We start from the raw sequence: 10612 nt of genomic DNA, 5'->3' as shown, positions 1-10612 counted from the left end.
CGTTTACGATCGGCAATCAGAATTGGATTCGTATTGGCCAAAATGCAGTGATCCAACTGACGGCCCCCTAACTGCTATCGAAATTCCCTAGATTCTTAACGGGAATCCGTATACCGACATTACAGGGCGAAAACTATTTCGCATGCAGCGTCGCCATTTGTTGATGGATTGTAAAGTTATTACAGGTTTTTGGAAATGCCAGAAGCTTATCTACTAAGTTACGTTAGGAAAATTAACAAAAAATGAAAAAAAATTTTTGTTTAAATAAATATATTAACATTATTGAGAAACAACAATTAATTCGCAAAATCCCCCGACGTACTGTACTAGATAATGTTCATACGTTTCCAAAACGTCCACAACATTTTTCATGATAATAATCCACAAGAAATAATATATTTAGCATTTAATATTACTTGTCCCTCTATTTACAGTCTTTTGATGAAATTGTGTATTATTCCTATTGCTTCCGCCATGTTACAGCGCTGTGCTGCCATCTGAATTCACTTGAGATCGCGAAAGATGAAGCGATCTTAACACCGCCACCAAAATATAATGTGCAGAGAGTGCAGAGACACGGAACATATCTACAAAATGAGACTATAATAGGAACGCGTTTTGATGTGACAATTAAGAGCGGAGAAAAGTTGAAAAAACTGGAAAATTCGGCGTTTCTTAAAGAAATCACAAGTCCGCCATTTTTTAAGTTACAGAATTGGTCTTTTAGAGTTAAATAGAGAATGAGATATTCTTTATATGTGAGAAAGGCAGGGTCTATCGGATGTTCAGTTTCTTTACAATTGCGAGTGAAATTTTCCAGAGTGTGTTTTTCCGTCTGATCCCTATTCTTTACCGTATGCGTTATATCAAATTTAAAATAAGATTTAGGTAGCCGACAATATGTGCTACAGAACCTATATGTATTTCAGTTTTTTGATAAAATGATTGCAAATATGAGAAAAATACTCCTACAGTTGATATACCAAACGAGAGAGCGCGTTGAAACGTTCGAGTGGGATTAAGCGCCAGTGGAGGAGAGACGGTAATATGTAATGTATGTATATAGTAATAGATGCACGCTTTATCAATCTTCAATTTGCAATTTCTCAAGATCTACACAACTTTTTTCAACGTTTTTTTTTTTTTTTTAATGTGGGCTAGCAAAACCTTAGGAATCTGATTGTACTATTAACTTTTATAAATAATAAAAAATTTGAGATTTCTGAAATGATTTCTGTAATCATGTCTTAAACTGACTCAACACACTGTGTCCCTTGTCTTAGCTTCTCACTTTTTCTCTTTACAGGATGTTGATTATAATATTAAAAGTAATTAATGATGGGAGTGATTATGTAAAACCCGTACAATGAATGAAAATATGAATATTATTAATAAATAAATTCTATCTTTTCCAAAAAGTTACTTTTATGCAAAAAAAAATCCTTTTGTGCCTTTCTTGATAATTATATATTTATAAAAGCTAATGGCAGAATCAGATTCCTCGGGTTTTGCTATCCCAAATTAAAAAAACAAACGTCAAAAAAAGTTGAGTAGATCCTAAGAAATTGCTAATTGAAGATTGACAATATGCGCCCAGTGCGTGCTTATTACTATATATTATATGTATACGTAAATCTTAGTTCTTTCAACCTAATTTTTTCTCACTGTGCTCAATCGAAAAAGCAGCTAGTACTTCACAAGTACATGTGTCACACAATTAATTATTGATCCATAGCAATTTCTACCGCGTTAAAAAATAACATGTTTTCTTTTAAATACAAATTTTACAATATTTATACTTTATTGTGCATTATCGTTTTGATGTAAAATTTGTATATACAATTGATAGATGTAAGAATTGATTGTACTAGTGGTTTATTTCACGATCTTCGACCTTCGTTATCTGAATTTGGTATGCTCAAAGCACTTAATAATCACGAAATAGAATACGCATATTTTCCTTTATAATGTGACCGTGAAGCCGAGACATGACATCATAAAGATATTAGCTTTTGAATTTGTGGTGGATAAACTACTATTATTAAACAATTATTTACTGCCTATCTTTGATTATATCTCAAGATGGATATTAGCATTAATTTCACTCCATCACTAACAGAGGTCTCGAAAAGTATATTTTAAAAACTAATTATAGAATATTTACAAGCTGTTTGTTAAATTACAATTGGCCGTGGCAACTAAACCAGTAAATGTATAAGTCATATTTATAATAGCTCAATAGATTGCATTATTTTACCTTGACAAGAAACAAATATTTTTCGCTTGTTAAACCGGTTCCAAGAAGTTATGTTGCCATAAGATTAACCTTGAATAGAAAATCTTTGATCACTAATATAAAGCAATTTAAGCAATTTTTAAATACAAAATAAAAGCTTAGTATAGCTGATTCTGTTTCATTACTGCATTGGCGTTTGGAAAAACGGTATATGGATATTGGCGACATAAGGCTAATGATGAAGCGAAACCTGAAATATGATCGATTATTATATTCCGAGTACAGTTGTTGCATTTTAATGTTTATTAATGATATTATTCATTAGCAACGGAAATAATTTCGAAACACGTTAGATTCTGATGAATTTTGAGTATAGCGGTTGATCTTGAACTATTACACAAGGGTCTCAAGAAAAAAAAATATAAGATGATCAGGTATTATTCAACGGCACCAGCTTCTGTCGTTGCCCACTGATATTCTTGGATTATTAACCTTGGAGCTATCAATACAGGTATTTTGAGCGTTGTTTTACTGTCTCTCTCTCTCTCTCTCTCTCTCTTACTCGTTCAATCACACTTTTTCTTCCATCCCTGATGTGTGTTTCGGTAGAGAAGTTGCGCGCGCGTTCCGCGAATTAGACGTTGCTATTTCAGGAAGAAAAAAAGGTTCAACCAATTCCAGTTTGAAGAGTGGGAGTTGAGATGTTCGTATAAAGAGCACCAAGCTGCAACGAGCCTGCTTAAAAGTGAACAGTCGTTCACCGATTAATTATCGCTATGTCGCGTGTAGCAGCGATCGGATGTTTATTAACTCTATTAATGGTAATCACCGCTCAAGGTACAGAGACTTTGGTTATTCTTCTTTTTTTTTTCAGCGCTTTTCTCATTTTCATTTATTAGTAACACACAAACGTGTGCCATAGATAAAAGCATGAAACTACTATGTCTTTTGCAATAGAAGAAACGCACTCTGTATATATATATATATATATATATTAAAAATCTGGTACTATTAATTTCCAGGAGCTGTGATTTTGCCAGGAGAAGAATTGCCAAAGCACATATTGGCGAAACGTTACGCAGGAGGATTTGCTAGTTCGAGTAGCTCGTCAAGTTCAAGTTCAAGTTCCTCGGCAGCTGGGGGCCAGACCTTTTCGTCAACTAACACTCATGCAACCGGAAATGCCAAAGCCGGGGCACTGGCTACTGCTAATGCCGATGGCCATAACGCTGGATATGGACTAAATGGTGGTTACGGTGGAGTGGGAGGTGGTCATGGGGGAAGCATTGGAGGTGGCCATAGTGGTGCCTCAGGATCTGGTCATGGTGGAGGCTACGGTGGGGCTGGCGGTTACGGAGGAGCTGGAGGTTATGGAGGATTAGGCGGTGGATCCGGAGGATATGGGGGCTCTGGAGGATACAGTGGCTCGGGAGGAGAATTCGGCAATAGTCACGCAAGTGGCTCCGGAGGCCACGGCGGCGGTGGTTTTGGCGATGCCGGCCCAATTGGGGGTGGTCATAGTGGAGGTTTTGCAGGAGGGCATAGTGAATCCGGAGGTTTCGGGGGAGGACACGGTGGATCTGGTAGTTTCGGAGGATTGAATAGCGGAGGATTTGGAGGTGGTAATACTGGACACGGTGCAGGATCTGGCAGTTTTGGTGGTTCGAATAGCGGAGGATTTGGAGGTGGTAGCGCAGGATACGGTGGTGGGTCTGGCGGTTATGGTGGATCTGGTGGGCATGGAGGCGGTGTCCCACTTGGCGGAGGTGGTTACACCGGTGGCATTCCAATTGGCGGAGGTGGTTACAATAGCGGTCCAACCAAAACTAGTTCGAGTGCCGGTGCCAATGCAGCCGCAAATGCTGCAGCCAACGCTGGAGGTTAGTGAACTACGAAATATTTTATTGTCATTTATATATATATATATATATATATATATATATATATATAAATTAATAAGTTGCGAATTGTAACGAACATCGAAATGTTAGGATTTGGTGGTTCTGGCGGGCAAGGAGGGTGCGGGGGAGGAAGCTGCGGTTTAGGAGGTGGATCTGGAGGTGGAGGTTGTGGAGGAGGTAGTTGCGGCGGGTTGGGTGGAGGTTCCGGGGGTGGAGGATTCGGCGGAGGACATGGAGGTAGTTACGGTGGCACCGATGGATATGGTGGTACTGGTGGAGTCGGATATCATGGACAAACTGGTAAGAATTTCGACTTCTCCTCATCTTCGTCCTTTTCTTAGCACACGCGAATGCAAGTTAAATTCTCAGGCGGAGCGGGCGGATACGGGGGAGGTGTTGGTCAAGGACACGCTGGTGGCATTGGTGGAGGATTAGGCGGAGGACACGTTCCTGGACCGATTGGAGGAAACGGTTGCCTTGGAGGATGCAATAATGGAGGTGGCCATGGAGGTGGAAGTGCGATAGGCGGAGGCGGTGCTCATGGTAGCGCTGGTAGCAATGCTAATGCAAATGCTAACGCCCAAGCCAGTGCAAGTGCCAATGCAGGTGCAAGCGCAGGTTCCCACGGAGGCCAAAATGTCGAGTAAGAATAGTAATTTGTTAATTTATTCAATTTCATTTTATAAACTATTAGCTCAAAAGTAATTTAATGACTATAAACACTTTCAAGGCATAATTTAAGAGCAATTACTATTCAACCATTATTTGCGCTATGACGAAGCCATTCAATTAAGCTATCTTTATTGAGTTCTCATGATTGATTAAAAGTATAGGTTTATTATGTTTATGATTCAGTATAAACTTTGAAAGAGGAAAACTATAGCTATAGATAATAAATCATTTCTTGTTAACTCGACTATTCAACAATTCTGAATATTAATTGGGTAATTTATCTGGTTTTCCCAAGAAAGTTAATGTTCTTTGTATTAGCTTACTAGTAAGATATAACATTTGACAATATATGGCTAAGCTCTTATTTTTTTAAAAGGAGTAACGTACACCAACTCGTATGTTAATAAGTATATTCTCACAAAGAGTAATCTTCTATACGCGGACCAAATATTTTCAACTCGTCAAGGTAAACGCGTTAATATTTGAAGATGGCATTTGCATATGAGCGGGGGGACATTGTTATTTTTAGCTTATTTTATAAATGCAAGAATTGACTCAGAATGACACTCATTAGTTTGATGAATAAATCACGTCAGATAGTTTTTTCTTTTTTGTTAATATAAAGAAAATATGGTGTAACTCACAACCGATTAAACTTTTTACCTATATATATATATATATATGTATAAGTATAATTTCAGAATTATCGCGACTTAGGACATACTCGAATCACTCACAAAGACATTTCGTTATACGTAAAGATACATAATCAATTTGATTGTTATTTATATGTCTCAAGTGGTTATGTATGGGTTTCACAGAGGTTGATAATAATTCCATCTTATTTATGTTTTCTTCAATATAAGAAGAAAGAAGCTATTATAATCAAGTTTTTAGGTTGGAAGTAAGTTTAGATAAAAAAAATGGAGTCCCTTTTATCGATTGTTTAATTAGGAAGTATCTTGCAATAATGAAAAACTTTGGGTACATTTAAAATATATAATTGTGTGAATAAAATTATTTTTGTTATTAATTATAGGCAAAAATGGAGTATTTATGGCATATGGCAGCGGAAGCATTTTGGAAACCGCTGCGTGCATTTTAACTGCATGTAAATTTTGATCTGCAGCAGAAAACAAATATTTTCTTACTTAAAATATATCTATTTTTGACATATGATCGGCAAAATACATGCAGAAACGATCATTTTTAGAAAGTGTCATATATCGAAAGAAAGCACGATTTTACGGAAAATTTTAGCAACGCTTCTCGAATGTTTTTTCTTGAAAATTTAAGAAAACATCTTTCATTATGTACAAATAATGAATAATATTTTTAAAACGTGTAAAAATGTTTAAATTAATCGTTAGAATAGATTTTGCGCTAGAGTACATGCTAACTTGGAAAATGTGTTTATAAACTGTTGACACGCGAGAAACTATATAGTGATTATCACTGCTTGTATAGATTAATCAGTGATACCAGGTCCATAATAAGAAGCCTTTCATCTCTTCATAAAGGTTCTTACGCTTCTTTAAGGCCCCTTTTCGTCACATTCGAGCTTTTTTATCCTCGCGGAAAGAGAGACTGTGTCGCTCCCATCGATGTATTTCTTTCTGATTCGTGCCATCGGAGTGAAATCTATCGTAACGGGTCGCTATTTACAGTTGACCTTCGGTTCCCTTATTACTTTTAACATTAGTGCATATAGCTTTCATTAAATCGTACAATTTCCGCTATTTTGAGCTCCGAAGTTGAATGCTTTGGTAGACAGGTGCCAACGGTAGAGTAGAGTAGCTTTAATTGACATTTGTTTCTATTCTATAATAACGTAAATTTCGAACAATGGGTTTACAAAGTAAAGGGTCTTCGTAAATATATACCTCTCTCTCTCTCTCTCTCGTGAGCTCGATTTTATCTGCTGCGCGAGGGCGCTCCAAGTACGGGTAGTAAAGCGCAGCGCTGTATTCACAGTGCTATAATTTCTTCGATTTTTCAGATTTCTTGATGAAACTTTGAGAAAACTTTTTTGAAATATAAATCTACCAATTAAAGGAAAAATAGATTCTCCAAAGGCTCCAAATGTAGATTCTTCTCTTAAGAATATAAAGAGAATCAATCTTTAAACAATATATATGTTTTATAACACTTTCGTTTATATATAGATATTTTGAAAATTCGGCAACTGGCACGTAACTTTTAGTGACCCCTTCTTTTTTTTCAGTAGACATGAGTATTCATGATGGACTTATCTGAAATGAAAAAGTGAAATATTTTCTGTTAGTATATATATATATATATATATATATAGGGGAGTATATAGATGATAATTGATCAAAGAATTTTCTCTTATATCAAAACTGATTTCACAAGCCGATGCGTGGTACAAACTTGGCCGAAAAATTTCCTTGTTTTGCTTCCAGCTCTGCAAGAGATCTAAATTGAATTTTTGTTTAAATCCTTTAGTCAATCACAAATTAGACCCGCTTACTCGCATAAAATATTTAATTTTTTCATCTCAAGTAAATTCACTTTAAGGTATCGGGTATACAGTGCAAGGAGAATGTTTCATGAGACGAGTGAAAGAGTCAGGTCTTGGTGGCTAAATTTTCAAAACTTTTAAATATGAAGCTTTTACAAGATATAATTTAATCGTTGCTTTCTTATATCCTTAAAATTTTAATTAACTATAATAATTCTTTTATCATATGAAGAAAAATGTTGTGCTTTTAAACGTCTAAAAGTCATTTAACACCTATTGTGTCTAATTTAGCAAGTTTTGTATGAAAATTAGCAAGTAATGTTTGATTAATCATGTTATTTATTGTCATTACAGCCTTTTCTCACGTGTCGGAGAAACGGACGAAGGAGTGAATCAAAGCGGAACTGTCGAGGGCGCTAAGGGTGTATACAGCAGCAGTACATCGCAAATAGATTCGAGTGGGAAAGGCTCTTATAATGTGACAGCTGGTAAAATACCGTAAAAATACGCAATGAAAAATAAGAAGGAGTAAAGCTAAAACGAGGAAACGAAAGGAATAGATTTCCATCGGTACGAAGTTCATGGACGCTTCATCTAGCGCGCAACGGGTCAGAAGGATGTTTTTCCAAGATTGGCTAAGATCAACAATTCTCAAACAGCCCTCGTGTGATTGACAAAGATCCACAGATCAATCCTTATCGCTTTTTATAATTATGCATAGCAATACTTTAATCTGTGATCTATCTCTTGACTCTAATATGTGCCAATTCGCATTAATTATTACACATATATATATATATAGATATCTGTCTCTCTTTATCCCGCGCGCGCGTTGCTTATACTTTTTCTTCTTATCTCTCTATATACAAGATGACCAAATTTCATATATACTTATCGTTAAATTGCGTTCTATATGTATACGCTTCCTTGACCTATTATACAAGAAATTCGACGATCGGTCATTACTGCGTCCGCAACGGGTTTATACTCTTTATCCGATTCGTTTGTACCGTGATAATTGTTGCTTATTAAATAAATAGATTACGTAATTTTGCAACGGCCTCTAATCTAGTTCATTTATGATCCCCATTCAGCAGTTCCCTCTCTATAAGATTTTACTCCCAAACAATCCTGCATGCGGCTATATTTTTGTAACATAAGCCAATATATGTAGAGAGAGAGAGAAAATCTTTAAAAACGAGACGCAATGCTCGAATAACGTTAGTTCGATAGATAAAATATTTTAATACCATTCCGTTGGATGATTCAATCAGCTCCATTATTAGCTGAATGTTTCACGGCTCGCGCTGTGGGATAATAGATTCCATGGACGCAGTTTGTGTTTCTTTTCTCATCAAACTAACTCTTATCTCGAACGAATGCTTGCTCACTACTTGCAGCTAGATGTTTAATAATGACGTTATGTAAAATACGGTGAACTGTAAAATCCACTATTAATTCTATAGTTGTAGACTCCATCTTTCGTTAAGTATGTCAAATGATATAATTATCTTCTTTATAATGCAACCTTCGCATGTGTTCTCATTGGTTCTGTGACATATTTTTTGTTTTCTATACAAATAATATTATTTTCAGAATTCTTTAATTTTTTCTGCAAATTTTGATTACAACAAGTGGTCAGGCATAATATTTACCTTTGTTTAGGGAAAACCAATGCCTTGCGATTAATATTCACGGACAAAAAACAGATTGTAACAATCTTTAACGCTTATTTCCTGTTTCGTTATACAATCAGTAATGTAGCTAGAAGGACAAGACTGATCGATCCAATATATATATATATATATATATATATATAATATAATTAATTGTAATATTCTCTTTTGAAAAAACGATTGGCTTTCATATATACATATATGTATAGAGATTATTTTTGAAGCTTGCTTTCCATTAAGAGTTAACATTATAGGATTTTCTGAGAAGGATCAGGAACGAGGAACCTTGAGCGTGTCGGAATCTTCAAGTCCAAGATCGTTTAAACAATGTTGCTTAACAAGGCCGTTCCAAGCAGCGATTGGGACGACTCGTGTCAGATCTCATGAATAATTCATGATCAACCAGTGCCTCTCGCACGTCTTTTACCCGTTACGTATATGCAATGTACATATATATAATTTGTCTACACGCGCATTTCACGCACCCATACCCTCGTACACTTTCCCATTTATGTGTCCGTCTTTCATTCTACGATGACACAACCGCGGTATTCCCCACGAAGCTACTTTACTCGTTTATTATGATTATTCACACCGCGTTATGTCGCTATAGCGAACGCCATTATATCGGTCCTCACCATATATTAAATTCTTCTCTAAAATATATCTGCATGCAATATATACATATAATTTCCCCGCATGGATCATAATTCGTGTAGCTCTCTCGACGATATTTTTCAACCGCAGGGTATATATAAGAGGTAAGTTAAGTTTTATATAAAACATCAGTGTTTCACGTGTGACACATGTACGAAAGCACAGAAACAAATCTGGCAAATTAAAATATACATATATATATATATAGAGATTGACCGCAATGCTTTGCCATAGCGAGAGTGGTGCCCCAACTGCAGAAACACTAACGGTTAATTATTATAGTTTTGAATGAACGTTATCTACGAGATATTTTTCAAACAAAAGTTTCGTGGATTTGAGAGGGGCAATAAATGGTGATGTGTCATTGATTTCAACTTGTAGAGTAAGTTGAAGTTGACGCGAAAAGGTCACATTGACCCTCTCGCTACTATACATATACGGGGTGACTATATACATGCGTATACCTATGGTCACGGCCGCCAGAAAACGTCGCATCTCTCACAGAACTGGGATAAGGAATCAAGGCAGATATGCTATATCAACAGCATTTTTCAGTTCGTTAACAATAGTAAGCGCTAGTAATGTTACATTTAAGAGAAGCGGTAGTGTAGAGAGTTATCTGCAGGAACCATGAATTTTCTGATTGTTCGTTAAAAAAAAGAATAGTCAGATTTCCTTTCTTTGTTTTTATTTTTCCAACTTCCCCTTAAAGCTCAAAGTCCATTTATCAAATATGGATTTTCCTAGGTAAATGTAAAAACTGCTTCCTACTTTCGTTGGAAAAACCACCCTATAGAATTATATAAAAGAAATTAAAAATATTTAAAAAAGGGCTTTCAATCCACACAGCTCGATCCTCTACTATATGACAAAATAAAAGCATTATTATAATTTAATCTGAAATAAAATCTCACAAAGTACCACAAGATATATTACATTGTATATTGTGTATATCTAACCTGTCAACTACATTATTCATTATTGTATT

General features: G+C 35.8%; 1 protein-coding gene across 1 annotated transcript; it reads left to right on the top strand.

Annotated features, from left to right (window-relative positions):
* Positions 1-2915: 2915 nt before the first annotated feature.
* Positions 2916-8352, top strand: LOC136784723 (uncharacterized). The gene is made up of 5 exons (XM_066745596.1): positions 2916-3073; positions 3259-4116; positions 4228-4437; positions 4507-4780; positions 7646-8352. Exons 1-5 carry the CDS (start codon positions 3013-3015, stop codon positions 7791-7793), a joined length of 1551 nt encoding a protein of 516 aa, XP_066601693.1. The 5' UTR covers positions 2916-3012; the 3' UTR covers positions 7794-8352.
* The last annotated feature ends 2260 nt before the right edge of the window (positions 8353-10612 follow it).

Source organism: Prorops nasuta, unplaced genomic scaffold, assembly GCF_024137725.1.
Source record: "Prorops nasuta isolate Cenicafe-Biocafe unplaced genomic scaffold, Cenicafe_Pnas_1.2 PNAS00067, whole genome shotgun sequence".
Classification (NCBI taxonomy): domain Eukaryota; kingdom Metazoa; phylum Arthropoda; class Insecta; order Hymenoptera; family Bethylidae; genus Prorops; species Prorops nasuta.
Note: the sequence above shows the minus strand (reverse complement) of the source record. Positions and strands in the feature narration are given on the sequence as shown.